General features: G+C 33.8%; 2 protein-coding genes across 3 annotated transcripts in view; both read left to right on the top strand.

Moving 5' to 3' along the window:
* LOC114342228 (zinc finger CCCH domain-containing protein 13) overlaps positions 1–14,479 on the top strand; it is a 158,488-nt gene that overhangs the window by 17,990 nt on the left and 126,019 nt on the right. The gene's annotated exons all lie outside the window — the stretch shown is intronic.
* LOC126882132 (troponin T-like) lies at positions 6,374–7,511 on the top strand. Its single transcript, XM_050646982.1, has one exon. It carries the CDS (start codon positions 6,656–6,658, stop codon positions 7,502–7,504), a length of 849 nt encoding a protein of 282 aa, XP_050502939.1. The 5' UTR covers positions 6,374–6,655; the 3' UTR covers positions 7,505–7,511.

Below are 14,479 nucleotides of genomic sequence, written 5' to 3'. Positions count from 1 at the left end.
CATAAGCGAATGAATAACAAACAGAACGTTAAGAAAACCTGGGGCTATAGTTGGGTTTTAATTTCAATATTGTATAGAGGCTAGAATATTCCACAGGGTGTTGTGAAAATTGAAAAAAAAACAGTTTGATTGGTACGCCCAGTATACAATGATAAAACAATATTATTACAGCGATATAGTTAAAGAATAAGGCTATAACATATTAAAGAAATACTTAAATCGGAGAATAGGTATAGGAGATACGAGCCATCAAAAATGACCCATTTTTTGGGGTGCCCGTTTTTCGTGCCGGTGAATGTATCTAGTAAATAATCTAAATTATTTTTAAAAATCTTATTAAAAGCTTGAATACAAGAAATGTAGGTAAATGTTCTCATTTAACGAAATTTCCGAAAATTGCGTATTTTTTTACCCAAGTAGGCTGAAAAATCGATTTTATAGTTATTGTTATTTCGACAGTAATAAAACGTGTAAAAATATACAAAAAAATTGAATGTACAATTACAATTGAATGGAATTAAATACACGAAAAAATGAATCAAGAGCAATAAAAAGTTTAAAGTAATAAATTCTAGTAATAATATGAAATACAGTAAACTGTCTCTTAAGGGGGTAGGCGCAAAATCTCGGTCCAATGCTATTTAAATGCATTCATTTTTTACGAATTCTGAGAAAACTAATAAATACTTTTTAAAACTTACACCCAGAATGAAAGATTATTATTGCGGAGGACCGAAAGTCCCTTAGAATAAACAAAAAGTTTCTTGATAATGAAATATTCGAAATTAAAAATCACACTAAATTTTCTCTTGTTTTTTTATCCCGTTATCTTATTAAAATAAACATTATATAAGTTTTCAGGGACTTTCGGCCTTCGGTAATAATGTAATATTCCATTCTGCGTTTAAATTTTTCAAAAATACTTATTAGTTTTCTCAGAATTCGAAAAAAATTAGTGCATTTAATTAGCATTTTACCAAGATTTTGCGCCTATCTCCTTAACGAACACCTCCTCTATACGGACGGTATTTAAGACAGAACTCATTTGCCGATAATATTGAACCTGTACTCTTCAACGGACACTCCCTTAAAATGATGTGTAAATGAAAAAAAATACATAGGTATTTTTTCCAAATATTTTAGAATACAAAACTACATTTTATTATTTAAAATTAATACAGAGATGTCAACGAGTGATATTTGATACTATTTAATTTATCAGCAGTAGGTAATAAAAATATGTTTCTTAAGTTTGATATTTCTACTACATTCTTAACTGTTTAGCAAAATGTGGGATCCCTAATTAAAATATAATATGTGTGTCGGTCATTAAAGGAAACGTGACACCATAACGTTGTTCTAATAATATTTAACATTGATATGTTGTGACTAAAAATTCTGCTTGAACGGAAATGTCTGCTTGAACATATCCAATAAAATGTTTAAAAATGTTTCGGATTCAAGGGCGACTTGACTGTATGATAAAACAATAATTATACAAAGAAAACAATTGTAATTATCAAGATTTTTGCTGTAAACTCGTGGAGAAATACATCAAATTAATAGAGCTCGGGAAATATGCACTTAAAAAAACCTTAAATTATGCAAAAAACAGTTGAATAATTGAAATATGCACTAAAATATTATGCTTTTATACATTTATAAAAAACGCAATGATTATTGGTGTATTGAAAGTAGGTATTTTATTTTACCTAGTCCAGGTTGTATCTTAGTCGATAGGAAAAATATTCTGATTCGTTTTTTACGATCTTACCGAAATACATTCGAACCCGCTTATTGGAATATCCTTCGTGCCAATCAAAAGTATTCCTATAACCGGGATATTGTAATAACCGATCATTGGTCGCTAGTAGAAACGTTTCCGGACCGCAAATTTCTATTCCTTAAACCGGGATATTCCTTTAAGAGGTATTCTAATAAGCGGGTTTGACTGCAGTATAGTTCATTAACGGTTTTTGCTCCAAATTTTAAAGAACGGATTGACGTAAAATTTAGCATACACATAGGTAACATGTCAAAGAAAAAAGTGAAAAGAAAACTTTGCCCTGGGGGGCGAGTTTCTCCTCTTCTCGGAGGTGAAAAATATACGTTCAAAATAAGTTCGGAAATGGATAAACTGACTAATTCTAAGCAACTTTTGTTATATAGAATTTTTTCACTAAGTTAATACTTTTTGAGTTATTTGCGAGTCAATATGTCAATTTATCATCAAAAAAACACTTTTATACGGTTTTTTTGCCAATAACTCAGAAAGTAAGTATGTTATCGGGAAAAATATTAAAAATATAGCTTATAAAGTAACAAAATTGATGCACGTATGAACTTTTTAGAACCAGTAGAAGCAAAGTTGTAGCTAATGTAAAACAGGAAACAGGTTCATATTCGTCAAATTTAAAAACGAATAATTTCACGTGAAATCACCAAAAAATGATAGCAACCAAAAAATGATGCACTGTTCTGAGACAACTTATTACAACTTTTTTAAAGTTTTAAAAAAATATTTTTTATGTTTTCTAAAAAAGGTTCTAGCATCAAAATTAAGCAAGATACGCTCAAAATAAAGTAGGTCCTATTTTTGTTAAAAAAAATTTCGAAAAAGCACCCCCTAATTGGAATCTCATATCAAATTAATACTTACCGCTTCACAAGTTACTTAACTTATGTAATATTTATATGATCTGTATATCTTACATGATCGGCTCAAAGGGCTAATTTTTGAAAAAAATTGGTTTTAAAGTAAAATTTTTTGCAGAAAAAAATGCTGTTTCAAAATGACATAAAATTTATTAGTGATACTAAAAATTACGAATAGTAAAAAATGTAGGTTTTGCTTTTCTGAATATTTAGGATTATGTGTTTTTCTTTGAGACAAATATTGGTTAAGATATGGCTGTTCAAAATTGGCTTACACAGTTGGTTAGTGACTAGTTCAATCCCTTTCAGTTACATCCCCTTAAAATAAGCATTTTGAGCCGACGAAGCTTACAGATCATATTTATAAACAATACATACACGAGTAAATCAACTTCTGAAGTGGTGACTATTAATTTCATTTCGGATGCTAATTAGGGGGTGAATTTTATAATTTTTTACAAAAAAAGGATCTTCATTTTGAGCGTAACTTCCTTAATTTAATGCTAAAACTGTTTTAACCTTTTTTTTAAACACTACAAAAAAGTTGTAATGAGTGTTCCCCAAAAAGTGCTTTAGTTTTTGACAGTTCACGTTGAAATATTCAATTTGGAATTTGGCGTGTATGAACCTATTTTTCATTAGTTACAACTTATCTTTTACTGGGTCTAGGGATCTCATTCATAAGCACAACATTTTTTTAACTTTTTTATGGGCTATATTTTTACTAAGAATGGTTTTTTCGATAAAATACTTACTTTTTGAGTTAATTGCCAAAAAACCGTTAAAAAATGTTTTTTTTGTTGAAAAATGAACATATTTATTCGCAAATAACTCGAAAAGTAACTAAGTGAAAAAATTCTATAGAACAAAAGTTGCCTAGAATTAGTCAGTTAATCCATTTCCGGACTTATTTTGAACGTATATTTTTTCATCCCGAGACGAGTAAAAGTCACCCCCATGGCAAAAGCACACATCGGCACAATATCAATGTGCTTCTTTGACATGTTACCTATGTGTATGCCAAATTTCATGTCAATCTAAGCGGTTTTTTTTTTGAAATTTATGGGTTTTGCAATAGTTTACCGTCAGCGAACGGACTAATAGTAGAGGATCCGATATAAGGCCGATCTGCATCGATCTATTTAATGGATAACGTGTGCGTGAAGTAACAATGTATTTTAAACGGGATTTACTTTTTCGCACTGTTTTTGACACACTTTCATATAATCAAATATCCTTAACTTTCGAGTTGTCATGGTGATGACATAATGAGCAATAAATTACAAAAAAAAATTTGACAGTTTTGTGGTTTGAAAGAAATTAGAATGTTTAAATGTCAAAGTTCTAAAAATTGTAGAATAGGAATGAATTCCAGTGATAAAGAGTTACAGTTTTTTTATTTGTTTATCGTAGATAAAATATTGTATGAAACTGTGCGTGAAGTACTTTTTGCGAACTTACGCGATGTATAGCACTCGCTCCGTTGTCGCTCGTGCTCTAAACATCACGTGCATTCGTAAAAAGCATACTTCACGAACTGTTTCATAAATAACTATTTTCATATATTAAAAAAAATGTTTCGACTCGGGTAGATATTATTCCAGATTTTCAGATTTCAGCACAGTGTTAGATGGTTGGGGCATATATGGAGAGCAGGTAGCGTAACAACTATAAACTCAATTTTACAATGGAAACCCAGAGTTAGAAGGAGACGCGGAGGAACTAGAATCAATGGTTACAGGAAGTAAAGGAAAATTTATATAGGGCAGGAATTAGAGACTAGCAGAAAAAGACAGAGGATAGAAAGAAATGGAGAAGCACAGTCAATAGTATCGAGTAGCAGACTGGGACTAATCTGCTCTAAAAAGATGGATCTAGATAGCTTTTTAGCGGCTCAACCCCACCTGGTGTATTTAGCCATTTAATTTTCTTATTACACATTATTATTGGTACATCAAAAATTAAAAGGACGGTGCCTGTAATAAAATCTAAAATTCAAAATTTAATCAAGAAAAATAATAAATATTAAAATTTCCTATAAGTTCAAATTTATTTATTAAAATTTTTGATATAATTTTCATAAATAAATTACTTACTAATAACACTTTTTTAATTAATTCCAAAAAATCCATTTTGCAGCAATAATAAAATATTAGTATTTGTAAAATAAATATCAATCATATCATAAATAACACAGGTTTACAAAAAAAACTAAATTTCGGACTATTTGACGAAACCATATGACAAGGGGGTTTTTGGGGTGGCTGATCACGAATCCGGTGTCCGCTCACCTCTTTCACGCCAGGTAAAGGTCATTTCAAGGTCAAATCGACAGTCGCTCTAAGAAAGTATATTAGGGCGTTTTTGGTGTCGCTGATGACGAATCAGGAGTCCGCTGACCTCTATCACGTCTAGTTCAAGGTCAAATCAACATAAATCGACACAATCGCTCTGAAAATATAGGGGTTTTGGAGTCACTGATCATGAAAACTGCGGTCCGTTGAGCTCTACCACGTAAGGTAAAGGTCATTTCAAGGCCAAATCAGGACAAGTCCACAAAACTGATTTGACCTTGAAATGACCTTTACCTGTCGCGGTTGAGCTCAACGGAGTTTTGTAATCAGCGACCCCAAAAACCCCCTAATATACTTTTTCACAGCGATCGTGTCGATTTATCTTGATTTGACCTCGAAATGACCTTGAGCTAGACGTGATAGAGGTCAGCGGACACAAATTCGTCATCAGCGACCACAAAAACCCCCTAATATACTTTCTCAGAGCGACTGTCGATTTATCTTGATTTGACCTTGAGATGACCATTACCTGACGTGATAGAGGTCAGCGGACTCCGGATTCGTGACCAGCTACCCCAAAAATCCCCCAGTCATATGGTTTCGTCAAATATTCCGAAATGTATTTTTTTTGTAAACCTGTGTAATCAAAAGAATATCAATCTTTTAATTTAAATAGACAACTGTAAAACATAGAACTGCATTCACAACTGTATTCACAGTAAAAGTTTCAAAAGATCACACATTACGCTTAAAGTAAGAGGTAAATCAGCAGACGAGTCGTTGTGACTTCCAAAATATGACAACACCGCTGGAAGTGACAACGCACCTTGAACTACCCTATATATGGAAGCCATAACGTATGCTGTACGCTTCGGTATATACGTATATATATACAAAATTTATTGTGGTAAATCCTTTCCCCTCAATAGGTAGACCCATTTTATAAGCCCCCCTTTTACCAAATACACAATTTTTAAAAAATAATTCCTAGTAGAAAAGGTGGAGGTCGGACAGTCTCTTCTGTATACCGGAAGTCACAACTTAACGTGCATCTATATATATATATATATATATATATATATATATATATATATATATATATATATATATATATATGTGTGTGTCTAAGGATATTCAACCTCTCATCCTTACCGATGAGCCCAGAGAGGTTGAAGAGGGCGAAACACATTTCTAAGAACTAGTGTTTGGATTTCTAATTCTATTCAAAAAATTTTCCCAACCCAAAATGGTGGATGTGTGAATTATTCGTAAGGGGATTTCTCCACATTCTCTATTTCATTTGATTGATATCGTACGAGTGGTCGTTAAACCAATAACTTCTCATCTTTTGTTATATATATATATATATATATATATATATATATATATATATATATATATATTGTTATGACAGTTCCGTAGATTGTTCCTACATAGAAAGAGTCCCTCGACGTGAAAGAAGAAGTAGTCACGTACGAGAATATTCTGGATGTCATGGAATAACCCAGAAATGTCTGGTGACATCTAGAACGTCAGAAAACTATATAAACATTATGTGTTTGACATTCTATAGTTCAGTTGTAATTGAGTATTTAAAGTTGATAGTTGTCATTGAGTTTGTATTGTAATTGAAGTTAAATAAAGTAGTTTAAAGAAGTTGTAACATTGGTGACAGCGGTGGGATTGAAGACATAACTACATTTTGAATGGTTAATACGAGATCAACAGAATTTAAGAAAGAAATGGATAAGTCCGGACCCCCAGAATGGTTTTTACAAATGAAAGCAGATGAAGAGAAACGTAGGCAAGAAGAAAATATAGAGGAAGAGAAGCGTAGACAAGAAGAGAAAGAGGACAAGGAGAAGCGTAGGGAGGCGAAGGAGAAGCTTAGACAAGAAGAGGAGGAGAGGCGTACAAAAGCAGAGGTAGAAATGATAAATAGTTTAACCCAAATTCATGAAAATTTTCAATTAGAGGTAAGCCAACTTAATAATAGAATAGACACATTAGATGAAAAACAAAACTCTTTAGTCAATAAAATACAGCAGCAACAAAATTCTTTAATTAATTTAGAGCAACAACAAAACGATTTGAAATCTAATTTAGAAAGACAAATAGTTGAGTTACAAACCAAAATTAATACCCAAGCTTCATTATCACATATTTCAGTAACTAATATCGACTCTGAACAAACAGCCCCTTCATCTTCGATAGTGTATCCAGGTACCGTCAGAACGAGCAAAATTTTGAAACCACCCACCTTCGACGGCCAAACAGCATGGGAAACGTATCGTTTCCAATTTGAAGCTGCAGCTAAAGCAAATGGCTGGACTGAAAGAGAAATGGCAGCTTCCTTGGTGGTGTCGCTTCGAGGTCAGGCAGCAACCGTCCTTCAATTTCTTCCTCAGGATTCACCTAGTTATGACTCACTTGTTCAAGCTTTAGAAACAAGATATGGCCAACAACATCTGAAGCAGGTTTTTCAAAGTCAGCTTAAAGTTCGGTATCAAAAACATAACGAGAGCCTACAAGAATTTGAAGCTGATATTAAATGATTACTACATTTGGCATACCCTCAGGCACCTAAAGATTTTCTTGAACAAATCGGTATACAGGCATTCATAGACGGACTACATGATATCGAAATGCAACAGGCTCTCCGATTACAACACCACAAAACGCTAAATGGAGCCCTAGTTTCAGCCCAGGAGTTTGAAGCGGCTAAAAGTATTTCAAGATCTCGCCCAAGATTAAAAGAAATAAGATTTCGAGAAGATGAACAAGTCCCTACCACAGATAATCAACAACCTATTTTGTCCCAGATGTTGAACATACTCCAAAATCTTCAACAAAATCAACAAAAAGCTCAAAATCAAAACAGAAGATGTTTTAACTGCGGAAGAATTGGACATTTGCAGGTCAATTGTAGAAGTGGATCCCAAGCGAGAAAAGAAGAATACAATAATGATGTCAGAAGGTCGCCTAGATCGACATCCAGAAGCCCATCATATAGTCCTACTAGAAATATTAGTAGAGATAGGTATGTAAGAAGTCGATCTCCTACAACTGACCACAGATATTCAAACAATAGCCAGGGAAACGAATAAAAGTCGACACTAAGGGGCGGGCGTCGGCTGAATCTAATAAAAGCCCCCAAATTCGCAGTTATACTTTAAACAAAAATGAACAGAACTTATTACTTAAGGGCTACGTTGACAATCAAAAATGCACTTTTCTTATTGATACCGGTGCAACAAGATCTTTTGTTCGCAAAGAACTTCTGAACAGAAAACTACAGCCATGTAAAACAAACTTAGTTCTTGAAACAGCTTCAGGTCAAACTATTCCAATTCATGGAGAAGTAACGGCGACCATAAAGATTGGCAACACCTTGATAAAACACATATTTCTTGTAGCCGATATTAAAGATGAATGCATTCTTGGAATGGACATTATGCAAAACAAATTTATCATAGATCTTCAAAATAAAATTTTGTTTATTGAAAATGAAGAAATAGTCCTAAATTTTGAAGAGTCTACACCTCAAGTAAGAGTTATAGTTAGTGAAGATACAGAAATTCCTCAAAATTCTGAAAGTATAGTCCTGGCGAGACTGAGTCAAAAACCTGAAGGTTTACATTTCGGCGTTGTTGAAAGCGAGGAACTTGTTAATGACGGAATCTTGATAGCCAGATGCCTCGTGAATGTAGATGAGATAATTCCAGTAAGGGTTGCTAATTTGTCCAAAAAGCCTTTTAAGTTGAAGAAAGAACAACAAATAGCACTCTGTACGCCAATAGAAAAAATAATCAAGTGCGAAAAGTATTTGAAAAAGAATACAGCTTTAAGTTACCAAGTTGACGCTAACCTGGCGAAAGAACTGATCAAAAATGTTGATCACTTAACAACTGAAGAAGTAGAAAAAGCTAATGAATTTATTAATGAAAACTACGACATTTTTGAATCCGAGAAATCTACAGGGCGTACTAGTCTAGTTCAACATAGAATCGATACTGGAGATGCAAGACCAATTCGTCAAGCCCCACGCAGATTACCGTTTGCTAGACAAAAAGAAGTTGAAAACATAATACAAGACATGATAAATTCCGATATCATCGAAGAAGCTTCGGGCCCCTGGTGTTCACCAGTAGTCTTAGTAACTAAGAAAGACGGATCTACTCGTTTTTGTGTAGACTACAGAAGATTAAACCATGTTACACAAAAGGACAGTTATCCATTGCCACGAATAGATGATACACTAAACACTTTATCAGGTGCTAAATGGTTTTCGACTCTAGATTTAAAAAGCGGCTACTGGCAAGTAGAAGTACATCCTGATGATCGAGACAAAACAGCTTTTTCAACTGGCCGTGGTCTCTACAGGTTTCAGGTTCTACCATTTGGTCTTTGTAATGCTCCAGCTACGTTTGAACGCCTGATGGAAATGGTTTTAAGAGGACTTACTTGGAAAACATGTCTAGTATATCTTGATGATATAATGATTATGTCCAAAACCTTTGATGAACATCTGAAAAACTTAAGCGAGGTATTTGAAAGACTGCGAAATGCCAACTTAAAGCTTAATTATAAGAAATGTTCACTATTTCAAAGAGAAGCGTACTATCTAGGACATATCGTTTCAGCAGATGGAATTAAAACTGATCCAGAGAAGATTTCAGTTATTAAAGATTGGCCTAAACCAGGAAATAAAAAAGAAATTAGAAGTTTTCTTGGACTCTGTTCATATTACCGAAAATTCATAAAAGATTTTGGCCGCATCGCTAAGCCTCTTTATCGACTAACCGAAAACAACATTGAATTTGACTGGACACCGGATTGTCAAAATGCCTTCGTAGATTTAAAAAAACTACTTACAACAGCACCTATCCTAGCCTATCCACGAGAAGATGGAAAATTTCTGTTGGATTGTGACGCATCTCAGCATGGTATTGGCGCTGTATTATCACAAGAACAGGAAGGTGAAGAAAAAGTTATTGCATATTTTAGTAAAACCATAGGAAAGGCAGAAAAGAATTATTGCGTTACCAGAAAAGAGCTCCTAGCTATTATAAAAGCCCTAGAACACTTTCATACCTTCCTTTATAACAGAAATTTTACAATCAGAACAGACCATAGCGCTTTGCAGTGGCTAATGAATTTTAAAAAGCCAGAAGGACAAGTGGCTCGATGGATAGAGAGACTCCAACAGTATAACTTCGACATAGTACATCGAAAAGGGCGTCTCCATAACAATGCCGATATTCTTTCTAGGCGACCCTGTTTAGAACGACAATGCCAGTACTGTAAAAGACTTGAAGAAAAAGAGAGCGTAACTGAAGAAGTAAGTCTCTGCATGACCACGGTTGAACAGGAAGAAGATAATGATCAGACTTCCCTGGAAAACATTAAGAAGAGTCAAAAGAAAGATAATGACTTAAGAGTCATACGAGAATGGCTTAGAAATGGAGTAAGACTTCTTTGGCAGGAAATATCTAAATATAGTCGAATTATAAAGGCGTACTGGGCTCAATGGGAATCTTTGCATCTTTCGAATGGTCTATTATATCGGAAGTGGGAAAGTCCCGATGGAGTACGTATAGTTCAACAAGTGGTACTGCCAAAATCACACATTAAAAGTGTGTTGCAAGAACTTCATAGCAGCCTGTCTGGAGGACATTTTGGGGTAAAAAGAACACTGGCCAGGGTTCGAGACAGATTTTATTGGATCAATTGTCGCCGAGATGTAGAAGAATGGTGTAAGAAATGCGACTTATGTAACGGTAGAAAAGGCCCTAGAACAAGAAGTCGTGGTAAAATGGCACAATATCTTTCCGGAGAGCCTTTTGAACGACTTGCAGTTGATATTCTCGGTCCACTTCCAACGACAGAGAGAGGTAACAAGTACTTAATGGTTGCAATGGATTATTTTTCAAAATGGCCTGAAATTGCACCTCTTCCTAATCAAGAAGCGACGACTGTAGCAGAAGCATTCATAACACACGTCGTATCAAGACATGGAGTTCCTTTAGAGTTGCATTCTGATCAGGGACGAAATTTTGAATCCGAATTATGGCAAGAATTAATGAAAATCTTGGGTATTAAGAAAACTCGAACTACGCCTCTCCACCCACAATCAGACGGAATGATCGAAAGACATAATAGAACTATTTGTCAATACCTCTCAATGTTTGTTGCTGATAATCAAAAAGATTGGGATACCCTAATACCTCTATTCCTGTTAGCCTACAGAAGTTCTGAACATGAAGCAACCGGTTATTCTCCATCAATGATGATCACCGGAAGAGAAATGAAGCTTCCTCAAGATCTTATTTTCGGAAAATTGCCTACCTGTGAAGAAGAACCTTCATCCCTGACGTACCTAGAAAGCTTAAGAGAAAAACTGGAAAAAGTCCACGAATTTGCTCGTAAAAGTTTGAAGCTTCAAAGTGATAAAGCCAAGTCCAGGTTCGATGTGCAAGCTACAGGGACAACTTTCGAAAGAGGTGATCCAGTATGGCTATACAATCCCACACGCAAGAAAGGACTTTGTCCGAAACTTCAACGAAACTGGGAAGGCCCGTACACCGTCTTAAAGAAAATAAATGATCTGGTCTACCGCATCCAGTTTTCAGCGAGAAGTAAACCCAAGGTAGTTCACATTGAGAGATTAGCCCCATATCATGGAACTGATCCACCCTGTTGGCTTCAACCAGACCCTGATAGACCAGTTATTCGAGGCGAATAACTATAAAGGAGGGAGCAGTGTTATGACAGTTCCGTAGATTGTTCCTACATAGAAAGAGTCCCTCGACGTGAAAGAAGAAGTAGTCACGTACGAGAATATTCTGGATGTCATGGAATAACCCAGAAATGTCTGGTGACATCTAGAACGTCAGAAAACTATATAAACATTATGTGTTTGACATTCTATAGTTCAGTTGTAATTGAGTATTTAAAGTTGATAGTTGTCATTGAGTTTGTATTGTAATTGAAGTTAAATAAAGTAGTTTAAAGAAGTTGTAACAATATATATATATATATATATATATATATATATATATATATATATATATATATATATATATATATATATATATATGGCTTAACACCCCATGTGGGGTTTCGCCGCTTTCGCTTTCTAGATCTATTTTACGGGGTGGATCAGTCCCCATGATCATTGTATTTGTTCGCTAATATGTCTCCATTTCTTCCGGTCTATAGCCCTCTCTTTCCATTTTGTAATTCCTGCTCCTCTTAGGTCCTCCTCTACTTCAGTTAACCATTTCGATCTGGGTCGACCACGTCTCCTTTTTCCTCCTGGTTGCCACAATATCATAGCTTTTGATACTGATTCTGGTCCTTGTCTCCATATGTGACCTAGCCATTTGGTTCTTTGTACTTTTATTTTCTTTACTATATCTTCACCATTTAATTCTTCTAAAATTTCTTTATTCGTTCTCCTTCTATAGTCTTGTTCTTCGATTCTCACTGGACCCAGTATTGTCCTTATTATCTTTCGTTCATTTATCCTTAATTTCTCTTCTTCTTTTTTTGTCATAGTCATGGTTTCTGCTGCATACATCGTTATTGGTCTTATTATTGTTTTATATATTCATTTTTGTTTGTTTGGTCAATATTTTACTCTTTAGTAGTTTTCTATTTGCTTGGAATACCCGGTTTGTCGCAGTTATTCTTTCTTCGATCTCCGTTTTTCTTTCCCCTTTGTTATTTATCATAACGCCCAGGTATTTAAATTTCTGTACTTCCTCGAATTTTTTATTTCCTATCCTTATCTCTCTGTTTTTCTGCTTTTCCGAGTCTCATTAATTTTGTTTTCTTTTCATTAATTCTTAGTCCCATCTTCTTTCCCTCTTCTTCTATCTCAATTAATAATTTTTTCATGATTTTTCGTGTTTTTGTTACTATCGCTATATCATCTGCATAGGCGATTAGTTGGTAACCTGATGCTCTTAGATTTCCCTTATGGATCTTTCTTAACACAAAATCTACTGTCAGGTTAAATAGTGTTGCTGACAGTGAGTCACCTTGTCTCACTCCTTTATTTATTTCGAATTCTTCTGTTTCCCCTTTTTGTGTTAGGATACTTATTTTTGATTTATTCATAGAAATTTTTATTAGGTTTCTTAGTTTTTTACTTACTCCTTGATATTTTAGGGCTTTCATTATTTCCTTTCTCTTTATTGAGTCAAAGGCTTGTTCAAAGTCTATAAATAATATTTCTATTTCATGTTGATGTTCGTGTGCTTTTTCCATGATTTGTTTTATGGTATTAACATGGAAATCTGGGGAAATTAACATGTTAAATTTTCTGACGGTTATGTTAAATTGGTGCAACATACGTTGTAAATCATCTTCACTTTGAGAGATTAGTATTGTATCGTCTGCATAGCAGATTATTTTAAGTTGTTTTTTTCCCATTTGGTATCCTTTTGTAGTTCTTACTTTTTTTATTATCTCGACCATGATCAGGTTGAACAATAATGGACTCAAGGAATCCCCCTGTCTTATCCCATTGCCGGCTTCAATTGGGTCAGTTAGTTCATCTTTCACTTTTACTTTTATCGTGTTGTTCTGGTAGATGTTTTCGATCGTTTTAATTATTCCTCAGTGGCGACGCGTGACTTTTTCTAAAGTGTTGCCAAAACTAGATGCAAAAAATCTTATTTAAAAAAAAATGAAGATATAGGTAAATGTATATATATAGTATTTTTACTACAAAAACGTTATTACGTAGGTCAAAATTTTTGACGTAAGAGAACTGTCAAAACATTAGAATGTGACTTTTCATTATTGCCATTTTTATAATAAACATGGCAATAATAAAAAGTCACATTCTAATGTTTTGACAGTTCTCTTACGTCAAAAATTTTGACCTACGTAATAACGTTTTTGTAGTAAAAATACTATAGCTTCAATATCATTTTGTACTTCACTTGAAACTCTCTAAAAAACAGTTGATGTTCCTAGTAGTCCAGGGCGGATCTGTTTTGAGCTGGACGTTGAGAGGTGACTCAAATTTTTTTGCAGAAATTGCTTGAAAATAAATCAAATAATAATATTTGAGTTATCCTCCCTCTCAAAAAGGTCCGGAACATTGTTTAAATAATCAAAATGTCAAAAATTGAAGGAAAAATTCGATTTTTTTCTTTGTTTTTTGATTATAACTTTAAAAGTATTCATTTCCGAGAAAAGTTGTACTGACATAAAAGTTGCGTAATTCAATTTACTACAATATAGAATTGTAAACAATAATTTTTGGTGCTACGCGCAGGACAGCTGTGTTCGATTCACACAGGTTGATTTCCACCAAAATTTCTTCTAATCTTTATCTAATATATTACTTTCTTACTCTATATTTTGTTGTATTTTAATATTTTAATTCCACAAAAATCAAACTAATTTTATTATTGTTTGTGAAATATTGTTTAAACAATTGAATATGTTTAAAAATAATAAACTTTTATTATTTAAGTTAAAATATATGAACAAAGAAAGTTTTTGCTAATAAA

The sequence above is a fragment of the Diabrotica virgifera genome, chromosome 3 (assembly GCF_917563875.1).
Source record: "Diabrotica virgifera virgifera chromosome 3, PGI_DIABVI_V3a".
NCBI classification, from domain to species: Eukaryota; Metazoa; Arthropoda; class Insecta; order Coleoptera; family Chrysomelidae; genus Diabrotica; species Diabrotica virgifera.
The sequence above is the reverse complement of the archived record's forward strand: the minus strand, read 5'-3'. Positions and strand labels throughout refer to the sequence as shown.

Coding starts and splice junctions, on each gene's coding strand:
- LOC126882132 (XM_050646982.1), top strand. CDS start 6,656: ATGGTTAATACGAGATCAACAGAATTTAAGAAAGAAATGGATAAGTCC.